Source organism: Propithecus coquereli, unplaced genomic scaffold (genome assembly GCF_000956105.1).
Source record: "Propithecus coquereli isolate 6110/MARCELLA unplaced genomic scaffold, Pcoq_1.0 Scaffold341, whole genome shotgun sequence".
Lineage (NCBI taxonomy): Eukaryota > Metazoa > Chordata > Mammalia > Primates > Indriidae > Propithecus > Propithecus coquereli.
The window spans coordinates 978,341-994,334 of NW_012149075.1; the positions used below are offsets into that span (position 1 = coordinate 978,341).

The 15,994-nt window shown below is 49.7% G+C and overlaps 1 protein-coding gene across 1 annotated transcript in view; it reads left to right on the forward strand.

The window, feature by feature from the left end:
- Positions 1-14,029, forward strand: part of ZBTB40 (zinc finger and BTB domain containing 40) — a 39,785-nt gene extending 25,756 nt beyond the window's left edge. Inside the window, exons 9-15 of the mRNA XM_012650863.1 lie at positions 3,081-3,093; positions 3,623-3,787; positions 6,392-6,606; positions 7,806-7,968; positions 8,695-8,781; positions 10,001-10,227; positions 11,986-14,029. Of these exons, the coding sequence (XP_012506317.1) occupies positions 3,081-3,093; positions 3,623-3,787; positions 6,392-6,606; positions 7,806-7,968; positions 8,695-8,781; positions 10,001-10,227; positions 11,986-12,180 (1,065 nt within the window). The 3' untranslated portion in view covers positions 12,181-14,029. The remainder of the gene's footprint in view (positions 1-3,080; positions 3,094-3,622; positions 3,788-6,391; positions 6,607-7,805; positions 7,969-8,694; positions 8,782-10,000; positions 10,228-11,985) is intronic.
- Positions 14,030-15,994: the final 1,965 nt, after the last annotated feature.

A 15,994-nucleotide genomic window follows, 5' to 3' on the forward strand; every position in this document is an offset into this window, starting at 1 on the left:
GAAGCACTCGGAGGGTAAGTCACGGAGAAGCTCTTCGTTTCTCCTGGGTGAGCTGCCTGAACCCGTTTGGAATGAGGCATGATATATCTGTCAAGTAAATTAAAAACAAAAACAGAATTCAAAATGTCTAGGCACACGGACAACTAGAAATACGTATGTGCTCAGACATGCTCAGTACTTATGGGGAGAGTTTGTGAAGAAAGGCTGGCTAATGAAATATGACTTTATAGTCACAGAATTTACTGAGGCCAGAATCCTTTGAGCTTTGGGGTGGAGTTCAGGCATGAGACCAGCTTCGACTGAGCACCTGCTATGGGTCGGGCAGTGCCAGGTGCTGAGTGCTAAGCTGGAATTTCTGTGCCCACATAGCTTATGGTCTAAGGGGGCGGGGGAAGGGAGCATAGCAACAGTTATAGCACGGAGTATCAGTGGTAGAGTATGGAATAATACCAGGGTGATATGGAGGAATGAAGAAGAGGTTTTAGTCTGGTCGGAGGTGAATTGTCAGTGAAGACTTATTGGAAGAGTCTGTGTATTTGGAGCATTTATGTGTAAATAATAATGCAACCATCATCCCACCTGGATTGTCACAATAGCCTCATAGCTGGCCTCCTTGCTCGTACCATTTCCCTAAATAATTTTAAAACTAAACCATGTCAGGTCACTTCTCTGCTCAAAACTCTACGATGGCTTTTCATCTCACTCAGTGTGAAATCCAGAGTCTTTATACTAGCCTACCAGGGCCTCCATGATGAAGTCCCCCGGTTCCCCTCTGACTTAGCCTCTTGTGCTGTCCCCTCACTCACTCTCTTCTGCCCATTGCGGCTCCTGGCCAGGACTCAGGCCTGCGGGGCACCTGCTCCAGCACCTTTATTCTCGCCCTTCCCTTTGCTTGGGACTCGTCCCTTCAGACAGCTCGCGCTAATTCCTCACCTCCTTCGAGTCTTGGCTCACCCTTTACTTTCTCCCTGAGTCCTTTCCTGACCACCCTGCAAGGTGGTCTGACCATCTCAGCCCCATCCCCGGTTTCCCTGCATTGTTTTTCTCCATCGTGCTCATATGATGTAGCATCTACTTCAGTAATTTACTTTGTACTTAGACTCCCTATTAGAGGGCCGGCTTTGTGAAGGTCCAGCTGTTAGTCTTTCTTCCCACTGCCCCATCCGTGGAACACGCAGTAGCGCTTGGCAGTAGTATGCCTCAGTGCATATTTGCTGGGTGGATGAATTTCTTGAGCACTATTCCAGGCACGGGGATGTTGTAAACGTACACACCTTGTTCACGTGGAGCTTGCATCTCAGTGGGTAAAACGGACAGTAAACAAATAAATGTTTATTGACAAATAAACAAATGTTTCAGATAACAGTCAATTGCTGTGAAGAAACACAAAGCAGGGTGCGCAGCAAGGGAATGGCAGGGCTGGGGCGGGCACTGTTTGTTTCACCAGAGAAGGCTTCTGAGAGGTGGCATTTGAGTAGAAACCTGAAAGAAGTGAGAGGTGGAGCCGATGGGGGGCCTAGGAGAAGAGCATCACGAGTGCAAAGTGCTCCCCCAGGGGGAATGTGCTTTAGCTGCTGGGAGGAGCTGCAGCGAGTCAGTGAGGAAGGACATTGAGAGAGAAGGCCAGGGAGGCCCCCAAAGGCCAGACCTTGCAGACTCTTAGAAGCCAAGGTAAGGACTTTGGGTTTTTATGTGAAATGTGTAAGTTTCTATGGCTGTGGTAACAAATAACCACAAATAGTGGCTTAAAGCAATGCAAATGTATTGTCTTACTGTTTTGGGAATTAGAAGTCCAAAATGGGCCTCATGAGGCTAAAGTCAAAGTTTCAGCAGAGTTGTGTTTTGTCTATTCCTGGCCTTTCCCAGCTTCCAGGGGTTGCCTGCATTCCTTGGCTCTTGGCCGCATCACTCGAGCCCCTACTTCCATCATGGTGCCTCCTCCTTTGACTCTCCCTCCTCCCTCTTCCAAGGACCCCTGTGGTTACACTGGGCCCACCTGGATAATCCAGGCTGATCTCCCCAGCACAAGATCCTTAACTCAGTCACATCTACGAAGTCCTTTACCACGTAAGGTAACATTCACAGGTGTCAGGGATTAGGACAGGAAGCCTTAGGAGGAAGGACCTGGTTTACATTTTCAAAAGTTGATTCTGGCCACTCTGGACAATAAACAGTCTTGTAGGGCAAGACTGTAGTACAAAGGGAGACAGGAGGAGGCTCTTGCAATAGTCCAGTGTGGAGGCGATGTAGTTTTCAGCTAGAGTTGTGTTAGTGGGAGTTGTATAAAAAGTTTTTTCAGGTTTTGGGATATATCTTTGAAAGTGGAGGTATTAATAGCAGGACTCATGGTGGATTGGTTGTGGGATGTGAGGAAAAAGAAAGGAATTAAGGATGGCTTGGGCTTTGGGGCGTGAGCAGTCGAGTGAATGATGCTGCCGTTAACTGAGATGTGGGGCGTGTGTATGTGTTGGGTTGGGTACGATAAATTTGAGATGCCTGTTAGGCCTCCCAGTGGAGAGGTGGAGCAATGAGGAGTTGGGTATACAAGCCTGCGGTTCTGGGGAAATGTGGGAACTAGAGATACAAACATGGGAGCTGTCGGTGTACAGATGGCGGATAAGGCTCTGCGATGAGATCAGCTGGAGAGTAAGGATAGGGAAGGTCAAGGACAAAGCCCCGGGCTTCTCAGTAATTTCATTCTTGATTCAAGAAACCTTCTCTTTCCAACATAATCTTATTTTGAAGCCCAAAATGTGAAAAATGAAAATGAGGCTGATTGCTGTGGCTGTAGTGAGCCCCAGGGCCGGGCGTCTGGAGCTTCACCTCATCGACTGTCCCACTTGCTCTCCTGGCCCATGAGGGAGTTTGGAGGTTCAACTGGTCTAGTATTTTTATAAATGCCAGTTCTCCAGACTTGCCTTTTACCTGTATTTTCTAACAGTCTTTGGCAGTCTGGACATTCTATCCTCATTATGTACGAGACTATAGAGAAACCAAGCGATATGTAGCAACTTTATAACTAGTCAGTGAAGGCGGCCTTCATTCTTCTCTGAATCCCTGCCTCCCACCTTTGTGTGCAGTTGCAGATCCACAGTGTGTGTTGCAAAGGGATCCAAACTCTCGTGTTTCTGGGTGCAAGGATGTATCCATTTGCTGGGAGTAAAACGAGCTTTTCCTTGCCTGTGGTGACCTAATGAACAGATGGGTTCTCTGTGATGAGAACTCAGTCCTTATTCCTGCATCTGACCACACACACACCCTCTGTGTGATTGGCTGTGTTTGCGAGGTGCCATGTGACAAGATAGCTCAGACCTGTCACCCAGTGTATTATAGATTGCCTGATGTGTTAATGTCATCGCCAAGAAGATATTTCCCTGATGTGTGGCTTGATTTTGTTTGTAGAAATGAAGCTGGGTGTGGTGGCATGTTCCTGCAGTCCCAGCTACTCGGGAGGCTGAGGCAGGAGGTTGGCTTGAGCCCAGGAGTTTGAGGTTGCTGTGAGTTAAGCTGACGCCATGGCACTCTTGCCTGGGCAATAGAGCGAGACTCTGTCTCAAAAGAAAAAAAAAAATAGAAATGCCCTGTTTAGTGCTGGCTCTAATAAGCTCATGCATATTTGCAGGAAAAATGTATGCATGCCAGTACTGTGATGCTGTGTTTGCCCAGTCCATTGAGTTGTCCCGCCACGTGAGGACCCACACCGGGGACAAGCCATATGTGTGCAGGGACTGTGGCAAGGGCTTCCGGCAAGCTAATGGCCTCTCCATCCACCTGCATACCTTTCACAGTACGTACTGAGATCACTCAGTGCCAGGGCTGGCACTGAGAAAGCGGGTAACAACTGTAACAGAGGTGTCACTCCACCAGACCTGGGCCCCAGGCAGTGTCTTCCCCTCCCCTGTTCTGTAAGACCCAGAGTGAGTCCCTCATTCCTGTTTCAGTAAGAATCCCATTTTAACATATCCTTGTATGGTGCTTATTTCTGTCTCACCAGGCAGTTTCCTTGTCTTCTTTTTTAGCCCACCTGGCACCGTTCGCTTGACAGGCAAATTATGTTTGAAGGAGAGAGCCTCTATAACTGATGGGCTCACAGAGCACTGGAATATTTCCATTAGTCCACCGAGCTTCTGTTTTCTACCCCACCCTCTTCTTCCCACTCTCATCTTTTATCTGCCTTTTCCCATAGGAGCAACCCAGACACTTTCTGAGTTAACGTCTACGGAAGTAAGCGGTCCCTGGTCATGTTCCCTTAAAAGCCTCCTGCCCGGCATTCTCTTCTGAGTGCCATTATATTTCACTCAATTAGTAGAGTCTGACCCCATCACTGTCCCCTTCTGCCAGAACTGATACAGACACTTGTATTCAGCACACATGCACAGATAGACACACAGAAGAAGGTAAAAGAAATTCTGTGATTCCTCATTGTAGCTTCAGGAAGTCGCCAGCGTGGCATTTGGCCACATCACGTTTGCTTCAGCCTCCTTGTTGCAGCAGGAGTGTAATCAGCACAGCACAGCAGGGGGTTAAAAGCTTGGACTCTGAAATCACACAGGCTTGGACTGGAATCTTGGCCCTGCCATTTACTTTCCTTGAGACTTTAAACAAATTTCTTTACCATTCGAAGCCTCTTATGCCCCTTCTGTAAACCACAGCAAGTAATAATGCCACCACCTTGGACTATTGTGAGAATTAAGTGAGATATCACATGTAAAGCATGAATCTCCATGCCTGACATACAGGAAATGCTCAGTAAATGCCAGATATTATTATCGGTGGCAAGAGCAACCTTCTCAGGTGCCATTTGTCACCATCAAAGCTTGTCTTTTTTGCATGCGATGTATGTTACATACCCTTCTTCCCTTTTCCCTTCCCCACCCCGTTTTCCACACACTAGTTTCTCGCCGTTGGCAAATACAGTGTCTCACAAACATGCTTCATGTCAGCCTGTCCAAGTCTGTCATCAGCCAGCCAGCAAGGACTTTGCCAGAGCTCCTGTGTCCCCAGCATGTTGCTGGTTGCTGGGTGGTACAGGAGGAATATAAAGGGGGGCCCTGACCTAAGGAGTGTACAAGGCTGTCCAGAAAACCCAGTTACAGTAGACTTACAGATGAGTGAGATTTGGCTCGGATTTTGATGTTCTCTTGACCTCTTTAAATGACATTATGTTTTAGTCCTCTTTTCCTAGTAGCATTACGTGGGAGTCAGGAGAGGGGAAGTACATGATTAATTTTCAGAATGGGAAGGACCCAAAATATTTTGCCACTCCCTAGAGTATACGATCCATGGCAGGCCCAGCATGAGGGCCCTTCTCTCCTGTTCTTGCCTGTTTCATAGAACCATGTCATTGCTTATGAAAATGTGTCAAAATGTTTTAAAAGACAATGTAAAACTGAGATCCCAGAATTCATGTCCACAGGCAAACTAGTTGCCTGTCAGAATTCCTACGAGTTGCAGTCAGTGCTGCTACATGTCAGAGTTCCTAAATTAATCTGAATCAGTGTATGCATGAGATTAGCTTGTGGGTTGGGCCTTTCTTGTGGGCAAAGGATTTTACTATTAAAACATTTCACTTTCTATTGTTTTAAGAAAAAGACCAAAGTTTCCTGCCATAAGGATGGCAAATGAATTCTTCATCAATGCAAGCTTTTATTTCTGAGGTTTCACTCAAGAGTTGTCTTAACCAATTAAGCATGGAGTTGAGAGCATGGACTTGGAAATGAGAGCTGGGACTGTTAACCCAGTTCAGCCATTTCCGAGTTGTGCCCTTGGGCAAGGTACTAACTTCACACTCTAAACCCTGATTTTCCTAATCTGCAACATAGGGAAGATAATAGAACCTACTCACAGGGTTATTAGAAGGATTAAGTGAGTTAATATACATAAAGTACTTAGAACATGCCTGTCATAGAGCACTCGTTAAAGGTCACCTATGCAAATCTTCTTACTGTTGACACTAAAGCGAGGAACAAGGAAGCATTCCTCCAGTCATAGCACTGATGACAAAACAGAGTGTGCTGGAAATCTCTGCAGACAAGTAGAAAACTCAGAAGGCCCACTGCAAACAGAAAGAGCAAGGGTGATACTCCCAGGAAAGGAATAAAATAGGATTTAACTTACAAGGTATAAAACGAGGAATTGATATGAGCTATTTGATGCTGCAAAGGTGGTTAATTCTAAAATCTTGGAGGAATCCCACGTCCTGGGACAAAGGTAGGGATAGTTAGGTGACTGCGGCACTGATTTCTGGCTTGGAGTCTGTGACCCGCTATGATAGCTAAACAGAGTCTTGAATCTGCTGCTGTACACAACAACCAGCGTTTCACTGATTACTGCCTGTGGTGTTTTTTCTCTCTCCGCCGCCTTCTCTCATGGATGTCCCTCATGAAACCAGACATAGAAGATCCTTATGATTGCAAGAAATGCAGGATGAGTTTCCCCACTCTGCAGGATCACCGGAAGCACATCCACGAGGTGCACTCCAAAGAGTACCACCCCTGCCCCACGTGTGGAAAGATCTTCAGTGCCCCTTCCATGCTGGAGCGGCACATGGTGACCCACGTCGGAGGGAAGCCCTTCAGCTGTGGGATCTGCAACAAGGCCTACCAGGTGACTTCGGGTGCCGCTGGGAGCTCCCCGCCCCAGTCCCTGACCTGCTCTCCATTTGAGCTTCCCCGATTCCCACGCCTGTGGCTTGTGCATCACATCGTGAATCCAGGAGGTGACAACTGGCTGATTCTCATGAAGAATGCAGCTTGTGATTCCCATTCTCTGAGGAGACCTGGTCAGAGCAATGCAGTGGGGGAGCTTGAATTGGAGCGGAGAGTTCTTACACCTCTTCTCTTAGATTCCAGCTTTGTCTTGAACTGAATATGCTCTTCCCCTTCCATGCTCACGTTCTGTGGAACTTATCGACCCCCTGTGTCGAGGGACATGAGAATGACAATGGACAGTGTAATGCTACCTGGAATTATCTTATTTAACACCATTATTGTTTGTCTGTTTTAACTTCCAGGGAAGGGCTTGGCTTCTTAACCTTAGCACTTGGCCTGTAATTAAAGTGAAACCGCATATAGAACTAAAAAGAAGCCACATTTATCAGCAACTCTAAAACCACAGAGAAAAGAATGGTCATTGCTAGCATCTGTGAGATTTGAGTATAGGCAGAGGAGCATAACAGCTAATTTCAGAACTAACTTTGTGCCAGGCCTTGTGCTGTAACATTAGGGTTACAGAACTAAGACCTGGGTGTGAGCTCTAGGAGACCATCGAATTGTAGGGAGAGTGTTCTCAGTGTCGCTCTGGAGCCTGGGAGGGAGAGGGACACCTGCTTATGGGGTAGGGACAGCGTGTACTCCTCCAGCAGGCTGCTCTGCTGGGCCCCCAGGCCTCTGGAAAGCAGTGGGATATAGCTCGGTGGTAAAGAACACAGACGTTATAGGCGGAAGGCCAGGGTTTAAATCCTGGTCCTACTACTCACGAGTTGTGTGATTAGTCATCCAACCCCTCTGTGCCTCTACTTGCACCTACTGGAAAGATCCTAACGCCTCCCTTATAGGCTCGTTGTGAGGAGTGATGGTGTGTGAAGGACTCGCCCTGTCCTTGGTGGCCTCTCAGTGAACACACAGCCTTGGTCCCACCAGCACCAGCCACTCCTCACATCGGCACTCAGTGTGACGGGTGAGAGGGTACGACTCTACATCCATAAGCTTACTTGAGAACATGTTTCTCTCTCTCCTGGGGGCCTCACGAGCTCTCCAGCTTACTAGAACTTTTCTCAAACCTAACACTTGCCAAATTCCCTGCAGCAATTGTCTGGTTTGTGGTACCACAATCGGACCCACCACCCTGATGTGTTTGCCGCTCAGAACCATCGGTCTTCCAAGTTCTCATCACTCCAGTGCAGCTCGTGTGACAAAACCTTTCCCAACACCATTGAGCACAAGAAGCACATCAAAGCAGAGCATGCAGGTAGAGTGAGAGAGTGGGGGCCGGAGAGCGGGAGGGCTCCATGACATGGCACCGGAGGGCTGTCCAGAAAGCCTGACTTCTCGTACTCCAGCGAGGTGTGCTGTGGGAATTGCCCTCGTTCTGCCCCAGCACACCTGAAGGCTGCCACTCTGGTCCATTAGTAGCAGCCGCTTCCGTGGCAGTGGTTCTCAGACCTGGAGACCTAGAGCAGCGTAAGCTCCTGCCAGCCCAAGTGAGAACCAGTCACGGCACATGAGAAGGGGGTCACCTCTGGTGGTAGGCGGGCCTGGGTAGAAATCCTGATTGCGGCACTTGTCAGCTGTAACTGTGTGACCTTGACAAGTGACTTCTCTCTTCTTAGCCTGTTTCTTTCTCTTCAGAATGGCTGTCATTAAAACCGCCCTTGCTGGTAAATTCGGGGATAATCACAACAGCTCCCAGTCGCAGAGCATTTCCTACGTGCAAGGCACCGTGTGGAGCACTTCATACGTATTTTCTCATTTCGTTCTCACAACAGCTTTCTTTGCATTCAGGCTGTCTGGATCCAGATCTGGTACTCTCGGCCACTGGATTGTTTGGCTATACCATAGGTATAAGGTTCTTGGCACTTGGCACACACTTGCTGAGTATTAGCCATCGCCCCTACTCCCAGCCCCGTTACTCTCCAGCCTTGGAGAGCCGTCCTTTTGTTCTTTCCCACCGCTTCTTTCCTTATGCGCTTCACAGATATGAAGTTCCATGAATGTGACCAGTGTAAGGAGCTCTTCCCCACGCCAGCTTTGCTGCAGGTTCACGTCAAGTGCCAGCATTCAGGTCAGTGCTACCTCCAACGTGCTCCTAGACCCAAGTGTGAATCTCATCTCCACCGCTCACAGCTCTGCAACCCAGGCCAAGTCACTGCAGTGACTTGTGCCTCAGTTTCTTCATCTATAAAATGGGAACAGTTGTAGTACCTGTCTCCTAGAGTAATGTGAAAAACTGAAGGCCTGGCACCAGTAAGATCCTTTAAGCATCAGCTGTGATTGTTGTTGTTAATGCTATATTTCATCGAATCTAAAATGCCAGTTAAAAATAAATAAAATGCCAATTATACGATGTTTCAGTTTTAATGAACCATTAAGAAAAACTGCTGCCACTTAAACTGCATTTTCATCACTTAGAATTCATAGGTGATTCTGAGTGCCATTTTGGACTTAACTTGACATAAATTTTTATCATGTCATTCTGTGTACATAAAAAGGAAAACACAAGAAATAAATTGATTAAGGGAGAAGAATCCAGCTCCTCGGAGCAACGTTTAGTTCAGATTGTCAGCGTGCACGTTTTCCCACACTGTTTATTGTGCCATCCAGAGCGCTGGCGATGGGGCGCACACAGTGTGAGATTCCGTCAAAGAAGTGAAGGCCATTGGTTTGGTTTTTTGAGTGTTATGTAAAATTAGTCTACTTTTGATTCCTGCTTTGAGAACGTAGCTAAACTTTCATCTCTTGCCTCCTCCCCTCTAAGCCATTTGGTTCCCGTGAGTTAAAAACATGCATCATTCCTGCTTAGGGATTGTCTTCCAAGCCGTGGGCACTCACTCCGCCAGTCTGGACGCTGCCACTTTTCATGTTCATACGTGCATTGACAATCGCACCCAACTGCCACCTAGCCCACAGCAGTCGTAAGGTGCCATTGATCCTATTTCAGAGATACTAAAATGTACTTCTTAGAATTGGTGAACTGTAGTATCGTCAGCATCATTATCTACAGCTGAATGAGTAATGGGCTTCAGCAGAGACAGGTTTAGCCTGAATCTAACACTAATGAAACGGTAGTGCCAGGGCCCCGCACTTGCATGGGACCCTTCCAAGGCTCTGTGCCTAGTTCTGTATTTGTCATTTTATATTATTTTTCTTAAAGAATGCCCCCCAAATTGTACAAGCTTCAGGCCCCACAAAACCTGGATCTGCCTCTGTGCATCAATCCCATTGCTCCTTCCTCTCGCCTCTCCCTGCTCACCACAGCCTGTCCCTTCTGTCTCCTCCTCCAGGGTCCCAGCCATTCAGGTGCTTGTACTGTGCGGCTACTTTCCGCTTCCCTGGAGCACTGCAGCACCACGTCACCACGGAGCACTTCAAGCAGTCGGAGAGCACCTTCCCCTGTGAGCTCTGTGGGGAGCTCTTCACCTCCCAGGCCCAGCTTGACAGTCACCTGGAATCTGAGCACCCAAAGGTGATGGGCACTGAAAGCCAGGCGGCAGCCTCACAGATGGTGCAGGTGATTCTGGGGCCTCTGCTACACAGAATGCTAGCATGGGGATCCTAAGGCTTCTCTAGAGGTGGCTCTGTGACACCAGTCTTACTCTTTGGGGACCTTGTAGAGAGTCTCTCTTGGCCTCTTACCAAACAGGACAGAAAGCTCTAGCCTTCTGGTAGCCACATGCAAAATGACCCCTAGGTAGAGGGAGTCTGGAACAAGAATTCCAAAAGAAGCAACAACCTTGGTTTCCTCATCCCGATTCACACTCGCCTGCCTTCTGAGAAATGCTATGGGATGTGATGAGAGTTGCAGGAAACCCTGGAGAAGGCAGACGCACTCTTTGCTGGGCAGGGACCACCTGCAGTTGAACACTTGCGTAGCTCCTCTGGGCTGGACGTTGCACACTCTGCATGTGTCTAGGCCTCTCGCTTTCCCTGGGCTTCAGGGCAGAGCTCAATTCAGCCTCTCTTTGTTTCCCTGATCCTCTTTTACTCTTCTTCCCATCGTCTCCAGAGGGGGTGGGCAGAAAAGGAAAAGAAACTCAGTCCTCTCAATTGTCAGTGATTTGTGGGTAGGCTGGAGAGGAGCTGTAAATGGATTGAGGTTTTACTCTGTTGGATTATCCCACTGTCTGGTTGCATAGATCAGTCATTGATAAACCGTGTGGGCCTCTGGGAGCAGAGGGGAAGTCGGGTGGGCAGGACCCCAGTGACATTCCTGATGTTATAACACCAGAGCTGCTCTGCTCTTATCTCTTATCTTTTTTATATATATTAGAGTTCGTATATATTAAGGAATATGTCCTTTGGGGACAAGGTGGGGGATCCCGTTTCTAAAAGAGAAAGAAAGACAGTTTGACAACCAGCATCCTGGATAATTATTGACTGAACATCACAGTTGATCTCCTCACTCCCATAGCACTGAGAAGGTGCCGAGCATGGCTTCCTCACTTGTGCCAGCTTTGCACTCTTGGCTGGTTCTCAAGAGCAGTGTGGCTGTACCCTCTGAGGGCACGCCAGTTTGAAGATATCAAGGGCATCAAGCTGTTCTGGGGTCCGCAGATGTGAAGCATCAACTTGGAGGTTCAGGCAGGAACTGGGTGTGCTTCACCACAGAGTAGTTCTCCTTGAGCTGGGAAGGTCACCTGTAACAGATTCCGCAGACTTGGAAGGGGCACGAGTGGCCTGGGAGGACGGAAGGAAAGGGGCACCTGCTCTGCCGGCCTGGTGAGCCCAGCGAATGAGTCGATAGACATCACGGTTCATCCACTCTCTTTCCCTCCTAAGCTCTGTCCCCACGTGGCCTCCAGGGAAGGCTCTCAGCCTGACAGAGGTCCAGAGACGCCCCCCTGGGCAAGCCTGGGCTTCTGGTAGATCGCCCCGTTTCCGTGTTTCAGTCGTGAGACCGTCCACCTTCAGTAGCATTCCCCTCACACGGCACTGACTTCTGCAGTGTCATCCTCGAGACGGGAAAACCCAGTGTGAGACACGGAGCCAGCACTGACTGGGGTGTAATCACAGAGTCCGCGCACCCCGAGATGGCGCACTGAGTGAAATTACAGCAATTTAGTGCACAGAGTTATTTAAATTGTTTGCCTGCCTTCTCTTTTGCATCACTGGTGTGTTAGACTTGCCTCTTCCCATTAGGCACATGTAATTGCTCTCCTCAGGTGAAAACATAAATATCATCATTACAGCGTGAGATGAAAACCACGTAAATTCTGGGGAGCTGTCTGTGAACACTGCCCAGAGCAGCCTCGTGCTCTCTCCCTTTCAGGTGATCCAAACCCCAGAGCCAGTGGCCCCGGCAGAGCAGGTGATCACTTTGGAGGAGACCCAGCTTGCTGGGTCGCAGGTGTTTGTGACGTTGCCAGACTCTCAGACGTCTCAGACCAGCTCTGAGCTCGTGGCGGTGACTGTGGAGGATTTGCTGGATGGTACCGTGACGCTGATCTGTGGTGAGGCCAAGTGAGCGGCTGCTCGTCCGGTGGAGGGGTTCCTGCCTTTGCCAGAGAGAAAGCTCCGCAACTTGCCCCTCGCCTCTGTCCGTGGCTGTCCTGAGTGATGAGCATCTTAGCTTAGCAGCAGCCAAAACTGTCTCACTTGGAAAACAGAAGCTTCATTGTCCTCATACAACCAGTGGTGTCTGAGCCACCAACACCACCGTCCTCCCCCATGGGCCTACTGCTTTGGCCTTGGTGACACCAGCCATCCCCAAGTAAAGTACAGCTTCTGAAACGGAGTCTGAAAGAGCACTGGGATGGGAGCTGGTGACCAGGGCAACAAAGGGGGTGCGATGTGCTGACAGCACCCAGTGAGCAGGATGGCAGTTAACTACGGGACTTGGCCCACAAAGTAGGGCGGCAAACACTGCTGGTGCCTCTGGCCACTTAAAAATCAAAGAAGCACCAACAGACCATCCAGGGACCCCGGCCTTGAGCGTACTTGGCCCCTTGCTAATTCCAGTCGTCCTCCCCTCTACTTGGGTCCCCCTGTACCCAGTGGCTGTGCCCCACACCCCTAGTGGTGGCAGTGGGACAGGCAGCCATGTTAACAATGCAGAAAGCCCTCATTTCCATGCCTAGTCCCACCTTGGTAGTAGTTAGCCCTTCCCAAAACACAGCCTTTGGAGTGTTCAATGTGAGGTGTCCAGTTGCAAAGAATATGCCTTTCCAGGATGTTCTTCATGGTGTTCATTACCTGAGGGCTGGTTTTTACAGCTCCTCCGTGTTATCCTCATCCTCTTCCTCTAATCAAAGGCTAAAACTTCTACCCAACCTGGAGGCTTGGTTTGCTCCCTGTGGAGCATGCAACGTAGCTAATGAAGTGGCACCAGGCAGGCAGTCCTGTCTGCATTTGGAGGAGCAGCCACAATCACCCTGGCTCCGTTTCTGCCACCGGCTTCCATGCCTTGGGAGTGGCCTGCAGTCTGCGCTCCCCAGGCTGCCACACTTACGCAGGCTGGTGATCCTTCGGAGTCTGAATTTCACAAAGCATTTTATCTTTAGTTCCTAAAATATAATCTGATAATTAATGGTTTGTGGAATCCATTATGAAGTGCAATTAGATGGATATAGGTCCCTGCCGTTTGGAGAGAATGACTTGCATTTATCTTCTTTTCCTGCCATGCCAAAAGGTTGAAATCTGCTGGTGCAGTGTTTACACACCAGGCAGGGCTCCTGCCTCATTGTGTAGCTTGACCCCTGCAGAGGGCAGTGCGCCATTTGATCACTCACCCTAAAGCCACACTGGCAGAGATAAGCCCACCCCTTCTTTCCAAGCATATCTCCATGTACGGAGGCAAGGGGTTCAGTCATGCTTGGAGCTTTTATCACTGCCACACACTCAGGTCATACACTGCTAGAAGAGCACGAAGTAGAACCTCAACACCGACTAGCATGTTGTCTGGCTGGCCATCGAGACCGCCTTTGTGTGGGCAGCCTGATGGTTTCCACGGCGAGTTCCAGCTCCGGGCAGCTTGGGCCTGCTCACCCCAGCCAACTGCTTCTGTCCTGTCCTCCTGCTGATATGCAGATCACTTGAGCTTGACAGTTCAGGGCTCTTCCCATTCTGCACTAAATAAAATTTTTAAAGCAGAGTCGGCCACAGAAGCCAAAAGCTGACCAGAAGATGGTGCTCAAACCTTTAAGACTTCGCCTCCATGTGAAGGCCTCACCGTTTCTGCCAAGGCTGTCCCTGTCCTCTTAAGCTTTTTCAGTCCTGCGAGCTGCCAGACCAGGAGAGCTCTTGATCTGCAAGTGGCAAAATGGCACTGACTCTGCCTGTGGCACCAGATAAGACCCCCTGAAAGACAGTGGGGTGGCACACGTTGACAGGGCATTGGTGCCAGGCCGGTGGCTGAGGATGCAGCTCCTCACGAGCCATGGCATGGTGGCTCGGAACTGCAATGAGCGTCACTAAAACTTCTCCAGCCAAAACACATAAAATCAAGTGCTGAGGGCTTGTCGGAGAAAGCGATTTTAAAAAAGTCTTCTGAATGAAGAGAGCTGAAAGTTTTAAACCCAAGTATCAGATCCTTTCAAGCACTGAGAAGCCTTTCTCGGGTTTCCGGGAGAGCCCCAGATCGTGGCAGGACGCTTGTTTCTTCAGAAGCACCACGCTCACAGCGTGCCACGCCGGGAGCAGGGCAGCCACACGTGCTGCCAGGGCCCCCAGTGCTCTCTCGCCCAGGGCACTCTCGCTAGGAGGCACGCACCGTGCTGGGTCTGGTCAAGCATGAGCGGAAGTCCACCCTGCATCAAGTGCTTGCTCTGAGTAGGCCTCTGCGTGGGCCCACTGCGAGTCTCCAGGGTCGCTCCCCAGAGAAGCCCAGGCGTGGATTTTATCGGGAAGACCTTTCCCAGTTCTACTCGGCCATTTTATCCTTTTCTCCGCTTCTACCCGAGAGACCTTCTGAATTGCTGCCCCAGAGGACATTGCTAATGTGGTGTCCTTAGTCCACACCACTCGTTTCATTATGGCCCCAGTGTTCCGTTTGCCTGTTCCCGTGCCTTCGTGGCGTCTGGGCTGAGCTCTGGGCCGTTTGTGGTGATATGGAGAAGTCTGCGGGCTTCTTGGAACACATGGATTTGTTCACTGGATCCCAGACCTTGTCTGCTCCCGGAGCTCATGATCCAGCTGCTAGGAAGGGAAAGGCGGTCAGATTGCAAACCGGAGTCTGATTCTGTGGGAATACTGGGATCACAGGTAAGTGAGATAGCAGATAGGTCATTTAAGAGCACGGGTTACCGTAGGAAGATGAGACTCTTACCATCAAGGACATGAGCAGAACCTGGAACCAGAGGGGCAGCGACAAAGGTCTGTGCTCATTTATTTTATTGAGCTTGTCTCTTCTGTCTCAGAAGCTCTGTTAGGAAAACTCTGAGCCCAGTGGGTACCAGGTTCTGCAGTGTGAGTACTGGGTCCTCTCTGAAGAGGAAGTGACTTGACTTGCCGGTGCCCACGGGAGGCACACCTCATCCCCCAGGCCGGAGCTCTCACGGTCAGAGGCTGAGGGACAAAACGAGGTCGTCAGACAAACAGTGAAGGGAGAGACATGTTCTCTGTTCTCTACTTGCAGGCTCAAGCAGGTGGGACTCCCAGAATTGAGGGGAAGCATGAGAGGGGGCCCTAAGTTCCTCTCTCACCCCAGGGGCTGTTGGCATTGTGGTCACCAGAGGCTGATGACATCCTAACGGTGTGTGAGGGTGCCTTTAAATCTCACGTGCTGGGGACCTGTGAATGGGCTGGGGGTGGCGGAAACGGCTAGCTGTACACAGAGTGGGCAGGTGGTTCTAGGGGACGCTCAGCGTTCCTATTAAGGTGGGCTGGCAGCTGGACAGTGACGGAGGTGGTGCTGGGATGCTTTCATCCGTCCTCCCGAAGGAGGAAGCAGCACCCCTGCCCTGTTCTGCTTGGCCCAGTGTATCCCAGGGATACTGGGAGGTAGGAAGAAAAGGGGAGTAAAAGAAAGATTTGGGGGTGAAGAGAGTGTCAGAGGCAAAGTGATCGTTGTTTTTTTGCCATGGAAACCTTGGGGATGGTGGGCTTAGCAAAAGCTCGAGAGCACGGCTGAAACTCAGAAACTTGCCACTGCTGCTCAGCCTATGAGGAAGGGAGAAGCTGTCTGTACTTTGGGGAGTACGTTGTTGAGGAGAAAAGTCCCTCCCTGGGCTAATTCAGATTACTTCCAAATTGTGGAAGCATTCGTCGTTTCCCTTACCAAGGCCAGTCTCCTGCTTCCACCCATGGTCAGGACAGCCAGCCCCCACGTGATGCTGTGTAAA